At 41.7% G+C, this 18,158-nt stretch overlaps 1 protein-coding gene across 3 annotated transcripts; it reads right to left on the reverse strand.

The window, feature by feature from the left end:
- Positions 1–16: 16 nt before the first annotated feature.
- Positions 17–16,038, reverse strand: ciita (class II, major histocompatibility complex, transactivator). Of its 3 annotated transcripts, none has more exons than XM_031862256.1 (22): positions 14,895–16,038; positions 9,585–9,647; positions 8,962–9,009; positions 8,742–8,816; positions 8,079–8,192; positions 7,825–7,890; positions 7,219–7,266; positions 6,192–6,398; positions 5,589–5,639; positions 5,246–5,359; positions 5,091–5,150; positions 4,768–4,985; positions 3,247–4,589; positions 2,480–3,016; positions 2,030–2,209; positions 1,846–1,917; positions 1,683–1,763; positions 1,510–1,593; positions 1,309–1,392; positions 1,112–1,195; positions 648–731; positions 17–234 (listed from the first exon to the last, which is right to left on the reverse strand). In XM_031862256.1, exons 1-22 carry the CDS (start codon positions 15,538–15,540, stop codon positions 159–161), a joined length of 4,335 nt encoding a protein of 1,444 aa, XP_031718116.1. In that variant the 5' UTR covers positions 15,541–16,038; the 3' UTR covers positions 17–158. The 3 variants fall into 3 exon arrangements, with proteins under 3 accessions (XP_031718116.1, XP_031718117.1, XP_031718119.1); XM_031862257.1 differs by lacking the exon at positions 14,895–16,038 and adding an exon at positions 12,987–14,888; XM_031862259.1 differs by lacking the exon at positions 14,895–16,038 and adding an exon at positions 11,207–12,978.
- Between the last annotated feature and the right edge of the window lie 2,120 nt (positions 16,039–18,158).

Raw genomic sequence — 18,158 nt, forward strand, 5'->3', positions numbered from 1 at the left:
TCTCTCTCTCTCTCTCTCTCTCTCTCTCTCTCTCTCTCTCTCTCTCTGTTCCAGGAACTGTTTCTTTAACATACATGCTTTAGAAAATGTGTTGTGTAGTGTGAACATGTATGCATGAGAAACACGATAAAAAGTCCATGTCCAGGTTTCATGTCGTTCTACTGCCACTGGATCCGGTTGTCCTGCTGCTGAAGTCTCTCAAACACTCCGTATGGAATACACTGATTCCACATCCTGTGACAGGATGAGATGGAAAATGATTTTACGATGCAATCTGACATGCTTGTGAAGGAAACTAAATAACAATAACAAGTCTTTAGTTTTAGTTGTGGAGCTATTAAACCTGATGATGATCCCGCACACACACAACCTTGTACTTATATCTTTGTGAGGACACTCACAAATGCCTTCCCTTGTCCCTTACCCTAACTTTAACGATAAAAAGCTCAATACCTGACCCCAACCGTTACCTTAACCTAAAGCTCATTCTACCCTGAACCTTAAAACCATGTCTGAACCCTCAAACAGGCCTTTGAAGGTCTGTCCATAAGTGAGGACTCTGAATGTCTCAAATTAAAATTGGTCCTCCCAAAGATAGCTGTACAAGTACAAACAAACACACACACACACACAAAGGGTTTTCTCACCTCAGAGTCTTCATCTTTGTACAGTTTCTCAGACTGGCTCCCAAAATTTGTGCTCCAACGTCTGTTAGCTTGTTATACTTCACGCTGTAGAACAGAAACAAGTTTACACTTTAAATGTCTCTTCAATGTGTCAACATATTAGTGACCACAGACCAACAGATCAGCTGATCAACATTTACATGTTTCTATTCATATTTCACTGGTTCCTCTTTTGATGTGTGTGTGTGTGTGTGTGTGTGTGTACGTGTGTTTCCATTTCTGTCTGTTGAGGGTTTGCTGAAAATGATAGTCACTACAAAATACATATGTGGTACATTTTCTCATTCAGTAAATAAACCAAGATGTATTTCTCTGTTTCTACGAGATATTTGTTGCTGTGATACTTAAAGAATCAAATATGAAGTTATCAAAGCAGACACATACACACAGGAATCCCAAATGTCGAATGAAAAAGTGAGTCTTACTCCAGTTCAGTGAGTGAAGCCACGTGTGGGAGGACAGCTGCTAAGCTCTCTGCCCCTTCATCAGAAATCTCATTACTGTAGAGACTGGAAAACATAGAGGGAGGTGAAATTATAGTGAGTCCACGGTATGTGCAACTGTGGGTGTTGTTTAGGTATATGCGTGTGTGTGTGTGTGTGTGTATGTGTGTAATATATACCTTAAACAGTGCAGTTTGGGCAGATCCCTCAGTGTTGCCGCTAATTTCTTAACCCCCTGGTCTCCGATACAGTTCTGTGAGAGACTAGAAACCACAAATAGAGGGTTAACACTAAGATCTTACAATGTAAAACACTAAATGGTTTATTTTGTATTGTGAGGTCAGATTTAGCTTTTTATATCGTCAACATGTAGTACTCACTTGAGTATCTCCAGGGAACCATGTGAGACTAGAGCATCAGCTAATTTCTCTGCTCCTTTGTCCCCTATCTTACTGTTCTCTAGGCTGAAGGAGGAGAGAGAGAGACTGTCAGACACTAGAAACAAATACATAAACACAGAGAGAGAACTAGAAGTAAAGGGGTGTATATTTACTCTAAGTGCTGTAGGTTATGTAGACCTGGCAGGAGCTCCCAAAGCTTGGGAAGAACCAGGGGACCTTTTTCTGGACCAAGCCTAGAGAGAAAAATAATGTCATCATCATCACCACCATCATCACCACCATCATCATCAGTTCAAATGTCAGAGCTATACTCACTCAAACTCCAGCTTGTGTAGCTCTTTGACAGCTGGCACTCCCTCTGCCAGAATGGAATCTGATTGGCTGGAACTACAATTAAACACAACACGCACTTCAGGGGCCAGACACATAGTTTGTATGTTGCAAAGGGTCACTGTGTGTATCTTTGTGTCTGTGTGTGTGTGTGCGTGTAGTGTGTTACCTGTCCGACAGCCTCTTGTGCATATGTATGTTCACCAGCTTTGCCAGGTGCTCCACGTGACACACCTGTGTGGCTTTCAGAGGATGGATCTTGAATTTGGACACCGTCTCTTGTAGGAGGTCTTCTTCACCACTGTGCTCTAGCTGCTCCCATAAGGTGATGACATCAGCAATGCATGCCCTAGAAGACACCCAAGGGTTGACTTTGGCATCACCGAAATGTCAGCGGACACTGATGAAGGTATAAATTGCCCAAAAATTGCTACTGTAGGTAGTAAGCTAGTTAGCCAGACATAACAATGACACCATTCTAAAAACGTTAAATGCAAAGTATCACTGTTACTACAGCCTCATGCACATCCCTTTGGATTCTGGCAAAATCCCAAACTTGACAGACCCTTATTAGCATTGCTAAGCTATTACTTTTTGAGATGTACATTGTAACCAGTACCTGTATGTGTTGATGTTGTTGAGCCCCACCAGAGCTCTGAGTCCCAAAATCTGTATCCCACAATCCTCCAGATCCAAACAGAACCTTCTTCCCTCAGTTCCACCCCTTTCGAGAACGTTCTGCACAGCGAACACGTCCGACGGCTTGAATGGAACTCCATGAAACGTCAGGACTTCTGGAAGATTTGCTGCCAGGTGAGCGACTAATCGTGTGCTGCCACTGTCTCTGCTACCATCGCCATGCATGGAACTGGCCTCATAAACATAGTGGCAAGCCTCCAGGACCTGGGCGGGGCTCAGGTCATGATGGGAGAGCCCCTCAAGATGTCTTGTTACTAAAGCCTGCTTGACGGCCACCATATCTCTGAAGGATGTCTCTGTGTATGAGTGAAGCCTCTGCAGCTCTGTCCTGTTGTGGAACAGGAGCCCGACTGCAAATCGCTGAGTGAGATCGACCTCCTCCCTCTGAGGCCGCCGACGTTCCTTCTGGCCTGACTGGAAAGGGAGGGTCTGGAGGAAGGCACGGTCTGTTACGGTCCTGGGGAAACAGAAAGTAAGAAAGAGTCAGGGAAATCCAGAGCACTGAAAGTAAAAGAGAAAGGAGGCTGGGAGTGGAAAGGGATATGCTGTTTTATTTTCAATTAAGGGGCACAGAAGATATCATGCCTGATTAAAGCCTTAAAACTGCCTTTAATTCACTCTATCAATGAACCACAACCCATTTAATCTTGAGGCCTATTTTCTTCTGAGTAATCAAGAAACTTTTACCTTGACAGAGACAGATGAACCGCTGCCAGGTAACTCTGAAGGAAAGGGTTGGCCCACAACAGGATGTGGTCATCACTTGCAATAGCGTCTTCAGTAGACGTCCTCCCATTCTTTCCCCTCTTTTCTCTATTCTTTCGTGTTCTTATTTCTTCTCTGTCCTCTCTTCCTCCTCCCTCCCTCTCACCACTTGAGACACCCTGCCTCGTCCTTAGGTGGTAAGAGAAGAAGAGCCCCGTCCTTTGGCCGAACGCCTTGAGTTTGGCAGATATCTGTTCTGTGGGGAGGATGGAAGAGTTTGCTTTGACCCCCTTCCAGGCCAGACAACTCAGCTGGGACAGCAACTCTCTCTCTGTTCTATCTACTTCCCCGCCAACACTCTTCACCCACTCCCTATCAACGTCATCTTCCTCTTTTTCGCTTTGGGTACGAGAGCAAGTGCGAACCAGTGCTCTGGACTTTGTCCGAGTGTTTTTTTGACGCCTATTCACTTGAGAACTTCTTGAGATTTGTGTCTGAGTTTTTTCTACTGATTGCACAGACACTTCTGATTGAGTTTCAGCCTCCGGGAGTGTGCCACTATGGTCCTTTTCCAGTTTCAGATGAAGCACTTGATGACAGAGCCCGGTTAAAGTTCTTGGTAGGTCCTCCGAACTTTTGCACTGCTCTAAAACCAAACAGACCAACCGACATAGTCCAGGGTTCCAACAGAGGAGTTGTAGATAGCTGCAGCTTTTCAAACAGCTCAAAGCAGGTGCTCTGAGGTCAGGATCAGTGAAGTACTGGGATAAATATGTTTCTACGTTTGTGGGGTTAAAGCCACACACCTCTAAAAGACTGTCTGTCCGCCTGAGTAGCTGGCTGGCAGTGCCTCTTGGTCGAGTGGAGAGCAGAAGAGTGCAGCCTGGAAGGAGGACCCTCTGAAGGATGGCAGAATATAACTGTCTTACTGTGTAGTTCTGTGCTTTACTTTCTTTTAGCAATGACGTTATCAAGTCTTTTTCTTGAGTCTGGAGAAGAATTTCATAGTCCCGCAACTCGTCAAACCCATCAAAAATGACGAGCACACGCTTAGGGGCTGCGAGAATTTGAGCATACACTGCCTCTGGGTCCATGCAGGAAGGGGCAAAAGAGGAGAAGTTTAAAAGAAGGGTCTGAAGGCTATAGGTTGCTTCCGATAAAGAGAGTGCTTTGCCGTCTAAAACGAAGACAAAGTCAAACTGTGGGATGCAGTTTCTGGACCAGTCAAGACACAGTTTTCTGATCAGGGTTGTTTTTCCCATGCCAGCATTGCCGAGTAGCAATATGTAGCATTTGGGTTTGTCTCCATTTGAGCCTTCGAATATCTGAGTGGAAAAAGACAAACATGTACTGTAGGTACCAGCCAGTGGTTTCAGCAATGTTCTTGACCTGTTTGACTAGTCTTATCAACAAATCAGAAATCTTATGCTCAGTATACTTAAGTTTTGGCTGAAAGCACTTGATCGTAACTGTTTTACGACTGAATTAAAGTGAAACTCTTACCTGAATGTGCCCCAACAACCTTTTTTGCCGATCTGTATCTCCCGTGATGACTAGTTCCTTGTCCAGGACTTTGTTGGTGTTCTTTCCAGACCGGAGAATCTCTCTCTGGCTCACTTGCACATCTACGTAATGAGAAGTCAGACAAAGGCCTGACTCCATATCCTGGCAGGTTTGACTCACGTGTGCTTTGGCTTCCTGAATGTAGTCCTTTACAACCTCTGAAAAAGAAACAAAACTGAATTTGAACCTGCTTCTCCGTGATTTATACAGGAATTCTTTTACATCAAAGCAGAAGAGAGGAATAAAAGCATGTGGTAACGTACGTGGAATATCAAGGACTGTGGGAGACTGAGGAAGAGGTGATTCCTTACATGTAGACATCTCTGAAAAACAGGCCAAGGTATTTGTGTCATGGAAACAACTCTGCAAAGTGATTTACACACAAGAAGAAAGAAATCAGAGAGTAACTGGTTCTCACCATTGTTGGGGGAGAGGGGTAAGGCACAAGGTGGAGACATGGCTTTGCTAGCGGTGTCTGACAGAGATCCCGGTGGGGCTGAACTCATTTGGACTGGCGCTACTGCTCCGTCCACTACAAACACAATAGAAGAACTGTTAAGAACCTGCATTCACACATACAGAAGTCTGCAGAGAGTGGTTTCCATGTTGCTGCCATAAAGGCAGAGCTCAAACTGTACATGTGGAAATATAACCTACATAACACTGCCGGAATGAGATCTCTGCATACATACACATGAGGTAAAGACCGGCAGACACCCACATATACATGCACATCCCAGATTAAAGACTTTTTTACTCACTCGGGGAGAGGGGTGGCACTTGCTGTTTGAAGGGAGGTGAGGTAGCAGGAACTATATAGGAAACAAGTGTTAGAGTATTTACTGTTGATATAGCATATGTTCAATACATATACATACATGAGGGGGCAAGGCAAGTTAATTAGTTTGACACATTTCATATACTAAGTGCTTGACATAGTGCACGGAATACATTTAATAGTAAAAGAGTAACACAATACAACACAAATTTAGTTCAGGATGTGGAATTAGATTCACAACAAATCTCAAATCTTCTGGGAGGTTTATCCCAGCATGCTAACTACAGGCAGATTGGCATCCATTACTGTGAATGGCAGTGTCCTTTTTTAATACAACCACTGGCAGTCACCAAAGTTAGAAATGTTCAAATCCTTTTTGTGGGAAGGGGTGGGGGCTTTAAACAAAAGAGGACCAAGGACTGAGCCTTGAGAGACTCCGCAGGCCACTGGATACATAAAGTTATTACAAACAGAGACAAAATATTCAACAATATTCAAAATCAATCTGATTGACTCAAATGCAGCATAGTATTCGATGGGACTACACAATCAACATTGCATGCATATATGTGAATACTCTACTCACCCAATATGTAAGTAGGTGTAGCAGCTGTATTGGGGAGTGGAAGTGTGATAAGCGGATGAGAGAGCCTCAGTGTCCGAACAACCTGACATGCTGGAGTGTCTGGGATGGGGACAAACTGAATGGAGGGATGAAGATGAAGGATTCTTGGTGGAGTGGTGGAGAGGCTGGCCGTCTCTGCTGAACTCGGCTTTGACCCTGTGTCAGTGCCTGCAAAAGAAGCAGAGACAACATCCTAATCTTTTCTCTGCTGACAAGTTTTGTTAACCTTGAGCGTATCAAAAACTGGGATTGGACAAAGAAAACAAGCTGATAGTTTAGGTTCCAAGTGAATAACAAGGGATTTAGATTCAACTATTTTGTGTCAAGACTGAAACTTTCACTTTAGCAGCTCAGTGCTCAAAAGTAGACCGATAGCCCTGAACTTACAACAATGTACAGCAAATAATCGTCAACAACTCATCTGGAAAGACAATAGATTTTATCAAACTGAGAACTAGATTGGATATCTAAAAAGCACCAAACTGATCTGGAGGAAGCCGGGTGAAGTGAGAGTTCTTCTTTCAGTATATCCACTTGTCCTAATCTGATGACTTCAAAATTAAACTTCCTGTTTCTTGATCTGCAATCCAATGGCACGAAGGAACCAAGTCAAGTACAGCCCACCAACATCCCTTTAAAGCATGAGTCTAATGTTGCTACCCGAGCCGCAGAAGATTTGCCTTGGTTGTGAAATGTCACTTTATTTATATAAGTCTAATGTATGTTTATTCTGTATGAGTTAAAAGAGTATGCATGGGATTTCTTCCTTCTTTTGCCAGAATATGTGGAATATTTCTGAAAATAGACCATAGGCACTTGCTCTCTGTGTTCGTTTATGAGAGACTGTGGAAGTGTATATGTATGTTGTTAGTGTGTATACTGTATGTGGACGAGTGTTCAGAGGCTTAAATTGTATGTGAAAATGTACAATGTCTACCTGTTCCCCTAACAATTGCATCAGTTTACAGCAGGAACATTAGAAACTGACCTTGAGTGACAGATGGATCAGCCTGTGCCACTTTGGTTTTTGGTTGACCTGCAAGAGTTGAAGAACCAACATTACAACATGGTTCTTAGCTAACCTCATATGAACCCATTTTTCTAAAGGAAAATATTGTATTAGGAAGTTTTTGTTCCTTAACTACAAAACATGTTAGCATCTTAGCATTTCTGCTAACGAATGCTGCACAGTTTCAGATTTTCCTGCAGCTCCACGCAGCCATTGGTTTCCATTATGACATCTTTGTTGCATGCTGATTAACAGCACAGATTAATTTGAAAACTCTGCAGTGCATCATCTCATGATGATGTTCAAAAACATTGATGCCCACTTGATGTTCACTGTCATATTTCAAAAGTCTGCTAAATGATTTTCCTAATAGACGGACGTAGATGAAACCAATGGCGGCCTGAGACAGTCAACAAAACACATAGTCTCCTAAAACACAGCAACATGGTTTGCAGAATTATTAAACTAGCCACACGATGGGCTGGTGGCTGACACAGTGCAGGTTATATATTTCCCAGTGCCCCACATTTAGAGCCACGCCATTAATATGTATTAGACAGAAACCAAACAGTCTGGGTAGGTCACCTGCTGCTTTTTGTCTTTTGGGCCTTGATGGTGTGTTCTCATCAGTGCACTGTGGTGACCGGGGAACTGGAGAGAAGGAATTTCAAATAAAACATGTAAACTTTCCAAGCAAGTGAAACAGATTCATTACTTGTAGAATGTTGTGTCTGCAATCCTAAAGTTAAGTTTTCTATGACAAAGGAGTGATCAGGAGGGTTTTCACACAACCGAGCAGACTGCAGTTAGTAGGTTCTAGTTCGTGGACGGTTTTCTACCTCTGGGTCTTTTTCTACTGTTATTTGTTTTGCTTGTATTTTTGTTCGTCTGCTCCTGCTGGTGGCTGTCTGGGCTGGGCAGCTCTGTTGGCTCAGGAAGAGCACCTGAAGTGTCTGAAAGAGGAAGTAAAAGAGTCAGTGATGCAGTCAACAGACACAATAACCAGAAGTGGTCGTTATTCTCATGCATTTCAGTAGTGAACGGAAAAACAGGGCAGTGAAGCATGTTTCTCCAAACATGTTGCAGATTTTAAAAAGGAAGTGGTAGATGATAAAACCTGCAACTGTGACTTCAAACATCACCATGGAAATAGATTATTTACCCTTTTGTTTTTTTTGGCATTGGCTTTACTTCCTTGGTGTTTGGGGTCTTACAGACTCCACTGCAAAATGTTCTGCATCAATTTTGATCTTATTAAAACCCACTCGGTAAAGGTGTTTATAACACTTCTCTTTGGACATTTACGGAAGGTAACAAAAATGCTACAATGGCCAAACGGCATTGTTATTATACCAAATAAGGAAATACATGAATTATATGTGATATGGACTGCGGCCTTCTATGATTAACACTTTGTAATATCTAATAAAAGTATTTATATTCCTCATTGACTCACATTTATTGCTTGTTATGTGTTAAAAATTAAAAGAAGGGCTCCTTACTGCAGGTGCTAATGAGTTCATCCTCACAATTCAACCATGGATCATCAAAGAGCACATCCGTGTCGAGGTCAGGAACTGCGTAGAGGGAAGCAGACAATAGATCACCTTTGTGTTCATACTTGAATATGTGTGTTTATGTGTCAGCCATTTGAGCCAATCTTAAGTGTGTTATTACATTCTGCAGACTGTAAATTAATGGGAATGTTTGATTGCAACTTACCCACAAACTTTCCCAGGTAATCATCGTTAAAGAATTCAGATAAATCATCTAAAACACAAATAATGAGCATTATTGGACAAAACACTTGCAACAGTTGTCTTTCATGTCTTTCATTCAATATTTGCTGAGTTTCACAGTTCATTTGGCCTGCATGTCTGTTTCTCGGGCTGCTTTTCTAAATCCAGCTTGTCTCAACTATAATATATAATATAAGAGTAAGAAAATGAAGATATTAAATGCCAGAAATGTTTAAAAACTCTTTCCCATTCAACCAACCAGCCCAGATCCTAGACCAGCTTTTTAAGCACCCCTGTGGCTTTCCTTAATCTTGTTATGTTAAACATGCCCATTGGATTAGTGATTTGATTATTTCAATAATTAAGTCCTCTATTGCTGCAGTTAATGCAACAGTAGCTTGGTGGTGATCCTGGCGTATTAAACTCACTATATTTCCATTAATGTTCCGTTGCATTTCTTTTATGAGGTTATTGGGATAAACACGGTCTGCTTCATAAAATGGGGTAAAAGCAGCAGCTTTCCATGTAATCAGCACGTTGATCCATGTTGAACCATCCAACCCATCCAGAGTCTAGTCGGGTTATTCAAACTCAAACAACACTCACCTGGTAGATCTCCCAAGAAAGGACAGATAAACGGGTCCTGATCCAATTCCTGCATCTTTACACCTGACACACAAACACACACATAAAATGAAATTAACATATTGACACATGAGTAGGGAAGTTGCGTGAATACTGTGTTAAACTGAAGGCCACCTCTTGATCTGTGGGCACTGATTGGCTCCTCACAGACAGCATCAGATGAGGAGTTGGCATGTTTTGGCAGCCACAGTGGTTTTTAAAAAAATCTTATTAAGCTTTGCACATGTTCCCACTTTAGGTTTCATAATTTCCTCATTTTGAAATCTCATTTCAAACCCAAATGCTGCCATCATTGTTAAAATACACAAAGGATGAGAAGTAAATATAGATAAATGTAATCCTCTGAATCACAAAACATTTGCCCACTTTTGCTGCCGGTGCCGTGCAGCAGATGAAAGAGCTACAGATGACAGAAAAGAGTTTCCATTTATGTACCGTCTGTCCCTACACAGAGATGTAAAGCACACATAGAACAAGAATAATGTTACCTGGCAGCAAACAACAAGTCCAGGTGATTTGGAATATTTATGAGAATAATTCTTTTAGCGAACAGTCCCATATTGAGCAACGCATATTGAAACATCCCTACTTACATAATGTTAAGAGTCATTGTTGGTAATGATGATGAAGTGTGCGTCTTAATGTTTCAGTTTGAAGGGGTCAAAAGCCTTCACAATAGATTATCAGGCATAGGTTATCAACCAGGGGCTGTTTATCAGCACTCTGACAAGTTACACTTAAGAGGCTTGACTTTACTTAAAAAAAATTAAACTAAAAGCAAAGATGTATTTACCCAGCGAACACTGTTATATGTTCTCAGGCTTACATTAATGTTTTGCTTGTCTTGTTGATTGTGTTTGTTTGTGTGTGTGTGTGTGTGTGTGTGTGTGTGTGTGTATGTGGTTTGTGTCTAGCCGTTGGAAGTGTTTTTCTTCACTATATGTGTGTGTGTTTGTTTCCTGTATTTTTTTCTCTCTTTTGTTTTAATAACTTCGTTTTCTTTATCACGTTTGTCTGAATGTCACTTGTTGAAGTATGGATCCTAAAATAAAGCATAATGAGTTCAGAACATGTTGTAAGGGCCTACAAATAAAATTACCTTAACCTCGACTGACAGAGAACAGTGCCACTGTTGTTTCACACTCCTCTTGTCCTCCATTTAAGAGCAGCTCTGAGGTCAGTTATTATTTATACAACAGTTTTACATACAATATATATATACTGTATATGTAATGTAGTAATGTGTCATGTAGCAATTAAGATGCAAAATTAAACCAAGTAATGATAAACAATAACTATATAATAATATATGATATATGGAATTAAAACCATTTAATTGACAAATGCATGGTGTGCTGCAACGTCTGCAACGTGTGTTCGGGGATTACAGTTGACAAGAAAGCAACAGTTAAGCTAAACAATCCTGTTCTGAATCACACCGATGGACAGAGATACTGTATTACTCATCATGACCAATGCTGCAGTATATCGTACAGTCATCACAAAATGTGCATGCAAACGATGACTTTCTTAGTAAGAGTAAGAAAGTATTTTTACTCAAACTTCAAACTTGGGTTGCCTACTGTGTCGGGAACATGATAGTCTCAGTTCGAGGCTCCTCAGGCACACATTGGTGGTGATGGCTTTCGTTGTGTTCTGATACAGCTACGATACAAATATTTCAAATCATTATCAAACTGTATTGATTGAACTTTGAAACTTGGACAGGGGATGAGACAAAACCAGCAACGAGCTGTTTCAAATGCTTGTCTTGTTGATTCATTGAGGTACTTTGGACACAATAAATCACTACATTTTATGATGACCCGGTCTAGAAGGGTTGTAGGTGGACAAAACAACAGTGTCTGATGCCTGAAAGACCACAAAGGGTGTTAGGAGTTTCCTATAATTAGCTCAGACGGTTCCTGTGTATTTGGAGCAGAGGGAGCGCAAAAACAAGCAGATTCAGAAAAAGGTGCTTCTGATCTGATCCACGTCAGGTGGCGTTTGAGGAGTTGAACAAGCACGAGGGAGCACCTGAACTGTTCTCTCTGTGTGGGGGTCATTTCATCTCTGTCTGACAGTCAACTGCATGTTTAGTGCCCTCCATCACTTTCCACTGGGATGCCTTCTCAACCCTCTAGTCGGACCACCAAACTCAGTTCCCTCTAGAGGCTCCACTTGAGGAAACATTTGAAGAAAATTAGTCACACGTATCTGTGTCATAAAACTTTACAAGTCCAAGATAGGCTTAGGATCCAAATGGCACAGCCAGACTGCCAAATACAATGGCAGGTATGCTGTTTGACGACCTGTAAGGTTACATTGTATTAGCAGGTTGTGGTTAGAATTCCTGCCACACACACGCACACACACACACCTACGCACACACACAGACACACACACACACACACACACAGACCCTTACCATACAAAACCAAGAACCCTGACTTCCAGCCAGAACACAGACTCATGGCATCAACTGTAGACTTTCAACTCTGTGTGAACCAATACATCTTGAATTTCCATATCCAAGTTTCCTGTTACGCCGAGCATATGGTGTGCACTTGCTGTGTACTGTAAAGGATGACGTTAATACATCAGGTGCCATTTTAGTCCATATTAAAAAACAATAGCAGTGGGTGACTTGCCGCATGATAACACACAAAAAAAAGCTATGAAGAACTGGTCAACTTAAATACATCACCAGGCATGCTCTGTCACAGCAACCTCATCAATAAAAACATGCACAAGACTACATGCAGCGCAACACATGGCCGAGGTGAGAAAAGCTGCAAGAAAAAGAAAGAAAAAGCCTTGAAAGTTGCTGAATCTTGATCATTCATAAAGTAACATATCCACGCTGGCTATCGCCTACTGTGCATGCGTTTAGTTTTTGCTTTCTTTTCATTCCCTGGAAGTCACCCTAAATACCCTGCTTTCACTAACTTACCCTGCCAATGCCCTTTCATTAACTAATGCACCATTTTGCACATGCAAATATGTTGGAGTAGAGACACTTTACACACGCAAAGTTTGGAAGCGCAAATAAAAAACACCACAGCTTACAGAAGACTATCAAACGCAATATTTTTAGGCAAAATGTTACTTAAAGGCAGAACATATTAAATGGTAAAATGCATTTTTAGAAAACACATTTTCTTAATTCTGATTACCTAAATGACGCAAAGCATTGATCAAACTGTTAACACTGCGCATCAGTAAGCCAACTTGAAATCATTACACAACGGAGCTCATGTACACTAAACAATATTTAGAGAGGACCGCACACCCCGTCCGACATCTTTTCCTCTTTGGATAAACGTGCCCGAGTCACACCTTCGGATAAGGGATACCAGTTACCTGCCTGTCGCCTCACTGGATGTCGGTCATGTCCACTGAACTCCGGCTCTAAAACTTTTTTTCCGCCGCTGTGCAATAAACTTTTCAGATGCTGTGTGTTCTTCAAACGCAGCATACATTCTCCGATACGCCTTATAGTACCTCTAGTGCGCAGACTCATGTCATATGATATTAAACAGGGGTTTTACTTTCACTTTGACTGATTGCGCACCAGAGGTGCCAATCCGTGGCGGGGATAGATGGCGGCACCTGAAGCAGCAGTTTGTTTCTGGAGGAGACGGCAGTTTGGGTTTAGGTCCTCATGTAACTGCCATCATGAAGACACATCTTTGAAAGCCTGTCACTCCTTAAATGATCAGTTGAACACAGAGGGTTGTGAGGTATGTGATGGACAGTCAAAGCTAAACCCTAAATAACGTACTGTACACTATAAAGCACAGGCTCAAAATGCAGGTGTTGCTAATCAACACTAATCAGACAAACCAGGCCAGACTAAAGGTCAGTGAGACACAAAGTCAACAAACAAATAGGTACAGAGTTTAAACTGTGCACACCTCTCCTGTTCTTAAGTCCCTGATGCCCTGGCTTCCAGTAATTTCCTTTTACTTCATTAAAAATCCATTCATGGACTTCTCCAGGATTTTCTTTCAGATATGTGGCCATGATACCTCTCTCGTTGACCCCTGATTCCACCATGCCAGCTCCAACAAATTTCTGCGGTTCCGAAAAATAAACTCCCTTTGCATGTGAAGACAGCCAGCACCTGACTCAAAAGTCATCCTTTTCCACGTGTTCCTGCCACGGATCAGTTATTATACAAAATAATGTCAGGACAGGCACAGTTATTTATTTAGCACATTTCATACCCGGATGCAACCCAAAGTCATTTACAGATTACACAAGAAACACATGATAAAAATAATATGAGCAAGCAAACAAAAGCACAAAAACCCCAATGAAACCAAATAACAAATAAATCAGATTTAAAAGAAAACCAATCGAAAGCAATGGTAAACAGGAAGGTCCGTAGCTATTTGAAAGTAGTCAGCATGATCTCAAGTCAGACTGATGTCATTCTGAACTGTAGCAACATTACCTGAGCTGAATAAATGCACCACATGCTAGTGGATTAATAATAACAACAGGTAACACCTATGTGCATGAAAATGGAGCTCCGCCTTTTAATTGAATTATGTTACATTCAACTAATCTCCTCTGGGCAAAACATTTTTGTTCTTTGCCTCAACTTTGCGTTGTGTGCACTGATAGCAGGTTTCCCTGCGGCAAAGTCCACCAGGAACCCTTGAGCCCATGTGCCCCTTTTAATTCCTCCGTCTGAAGCCTCCAATGGATCACTGCTCGAACTCAAATTGAGTGAAATATTCAAGCCGGCAGAGATGTGAGATTGACTTATATTTTTCAGAATATTTTAGAATACAAAACACTAATTTGATTATCTAAAACTACAGTATGTACTGTATATCAAATCCTTTGAATGACATCATCTTACACTCCTAACAGACAAAAACAAAATTCTTCTTCGTTGCCAGCGTGGGAAGCGCACACCCTTTTTCCCTATAATTAGCAGCCTGGGAATGACTCAAAATCAAAAGTGAAAGTGTGGCACACATTAACCTCCAAATCCTGTCCACCTAAAACACCACTAAACAAATATTGTCTGCCACCTCATGCAGGTGACTTTGAGTGGAAAGCACCAAAGGGAAAACGGAAGCACCTGGAGAACTTTCTCTCAGCACCCATACAACCACGGAATCAAGGCTTTGATGGTGTTCCTATAACCCCAGGCACATCACGGAGATGAGAACAGACAAAGACTTAAAGGCATGATAGAATAATAGAAAACCAGCAAGAGGGGACACGATTTATGATGATTGAGTGCCAACTTACCCCAGTGTGTCTCCACCCTCTCCTCAGCCTCTCCATTCTCGTGGGAATCGTCAGCGCTGCAAGTGTTTGTACTATAAGCGGTCCTGAAAATGTTTTCTGCAATGTCCAATGTCATGCTGTGATCTTTGTTAGAGGAGAAAGAGTGATCTCGGGCGTCAGTATGAGTGTCTGTCGGTGCACAGGGAGAAAATAAATGTGCAATGTCTTCTGCAAATCCTGCTTCGGCGCCACATTGCTCCTGTCTCATCAAACAGAGCAGGTCCTCTGCTGTGTCTGCTGTCCTGTCCGCCTCCCAGCAGCCGTCCAGATTTCCCTCCAGCCCGTATGTTGCAGCGCAGGCTTGAACAGGTGAGGCGCTTCTTCCCGCTTCAGAGGTTAAGCAATGATCCATGTTCAGAAAAGTTGTCTCCCTGCTGTCGTCTGTAGAGAAACAGAGGCCTTCCGGTGCTCCTCCTGTATCCAGTGGGAAGCTTGGGCCCGTAATCTCCACAAAGTTGTCAGCGTAGAAATCTAATGTCCTGCAAGCGATTGCGAGCTCTGTTTCCTCTTCCATATTCAAAGCAGGGCATTGTGCTTCACTGTCTGTCGCTGTGTTTTCACTTGTTGCACAGACAGGAGTCATACAAGGAACCATGGGCAGCAACATCCTCCGTCCTCTGTCCCAGTGCTGCTACAGAGGGACAGCTATCACTCTAGTCGCCTTCTCTACCTGTTCTAACCACTCCTTCTCTTTCTCCAAATTCCCCTCATCCACACTTTCATTATCACTTTATGGCTTCTGCATTGATTCTGCACTTCAGTTCTGCAATTTCATGGTCACCGCATTGGGTAATCACATACTATCGGCGTTCGTCCAACACTGGTCCCCCCCCTCCCCCTCAATTCCTGAACAGTGGATGTTTTTCTGGCCTGGACCCTGTGCTGTCAGGTTCATCCGCTGATGGTAAGTCGGTGCAGACTCGAGCTCTTGCCGTAGGTCTCTGAGATGATCCGCTCCTCCACCGAACCGTCCAGCAGGGCCAACCGTCCAAGCCAGCTGCACCCCTTCAGAACCTCCTCGAACTGGGCCATGCCGATGGCGTCTGCTCCCGGGACAATGATGTCTAAAAAAAGAAAAGACAGCTACTAGCAGAGATGAAGGAGTTTTAGGTTGTTGTTGTTTTTAAAGGGACACAATGATTTTGTTGAGGAGGCGTTCTCATTAAAAGAGGGAGGAGTTTGTGTGGTTGGAGGGGGAGGTGTGTTGGAAGACTTGTTTCAGCGATCTGTTTCGGAATACACGTGAGAGACTTTAATTTCCTGGAGACAGAGACGTCAGTATCATTAGGAAGTGAGGTTAGATTATGTTTACCCAAGGAGAATATTTGTTCAGCTTCAGACTGAATGCTTTCATCAATCTTCTTACATCACCCCTGATGTTTATTAAGCAAACTAGAATGCATTTTGTCCAATGACATTGAATATTTTGCATTTTTTCAAGCCACACACATATTTTGAGTGCAGTATCACATCCCACACACTTCTATGACTAATACAAACATGCCAACACAATTACACATGTAGGCATTTGTTTATAAATGCTTGATTATCACATGTATTGCTATATATATTATATTTTGATATAATAGAATAATAATCTATAAGTACTGTATATATATTGCTTATGATACTTTTCACTGAATGCTTCTTAGTATGCTCTGTCCTCCAGGTGTTACATGACCTCAAGTGAGCTAACCGGTGTCACCATAACTATTAAATGTGTCCACTCTGTTGTCTATTCTATGGAACAGAACTGGTTTGGCTAAACAATGCATGCCCAACTGCCACGCCTCGTTTTAACCTTACATCACTTCCTTAGTATCACCACAGAAGAGGTCATCAATTAAAGGTGTATCTATTCACAGATAATAGTCGTTTGCTGGTATATTAATGTTCAGAATTTAGAGTTTAGCACCTTTGACAACAGGAAGACAGCTCGTTAAAGTTAGTGCTCATTGTTGTCAAGAATAGTTCATTTAAAATAGCGAGAGACACAGGTGCTTTGCTGAATCTCTTAAAGCAGCTGAAATAATGTGTTAGTGTTCCATAAAGCAGTTCAGTGCTCTGCTTTCACTGTTAATATTTGGTACCCTCTGTATTATGTTCATGTGCACTGAATTCTTAAAGCGTCTAAAAGTATTAGTTATGGACACTATAATCTTTAGCCCTTCACTTGTTAAAATAGTTGTGCTTTTATTCTAGGAAATAAAACTATTTTTTGCAATATTTGTATTTTTCTACATAGACTGAATTTCCTTACACGGAGGAAAACATTTGAGTGCTTTAAGTCATACTTTTATAACTCAACAGAGTGCAACCAACCCAATCATCAAATAACAGTAGAGCTACGTGTGAGAAACACTTTTTCTGTGTCGCTGCTGTTGTTTTATCCATTAGCAGGATGCAGATGCAGTTTCACATGTGTTTTTTGGTAAAACCTAGAGGAACTACCACCCTGTATGGCGTATGTACACACTCAGACACCCACACGGATAAAACATGGTGGCAAGACTTGGCAGTGACAAACCAGTGGAACTGTGTTCTCACCACGTATACCAACACTGTCCACACAGTCAATACCATTATGAGGGAAATATGTTGTTAAAATACTCAAAGTGCGGGTTTCAATATTAAAAATCAGGTTATATTAATTCATCTTTTATTTGATAAACAGATCAAACAAAAATAATCCTGCATCAATAGTTTAGAAACTTTGATAGAAAAAACATTGATGGTGATTTCATGTTTGGTATTTCATTTTATAAATCAGTTAAAGGAAGTACAATACAATGCATCTAAAACAACTTTTTACAACAAATACATCATCTAACCACAGAAAGTTCAATTGAATCAAATGTTGGGACATTTTGCCGGCAGCTTTTTTGTATGAAAACATTTTTCAAATCATGCAACATTTGGTCTCCAATCGAAGATGAGAAAGTTCAGTTTCCTTATATACAGTTTGCATATCTTAGATAAACACAAAATAAAATCAGAAGTTTAGATTTTACACTATGCTGATAATACTGCGCTTTGTATTTAAAGGACTTGAATCCCAGTGACGGTGCTGATCATTTGACTCTCTCGTAGGAAATGTTGAGATGTTTGACACTGCTGCTGGACTGACTCCATCATGATCAGAGATTTAACTTCCCCAAATAGCATCTCCCTGACTACAGCACAATGTGGAGAGTCTCTACCTCTTTACATCCACCAAAAAGAACC

Source organism: Anarrhichthys ocellatus, unplaced genomic scaffold, assembly GCF_004355925.1.
Source record: "Anarrhichthys ocellatus isolate YVR2014 unplaced genomic scaffold, GSC_Weel_1.0 scaffold26, whole genome shotgun sequence".
Lineage (NCBI taxonomy): Eukaryota > Metazoa > Chordata > Actinopteri > Perciformes > Anarhichadidae > Anarrhichthys > Anarrhichthys ocellatus.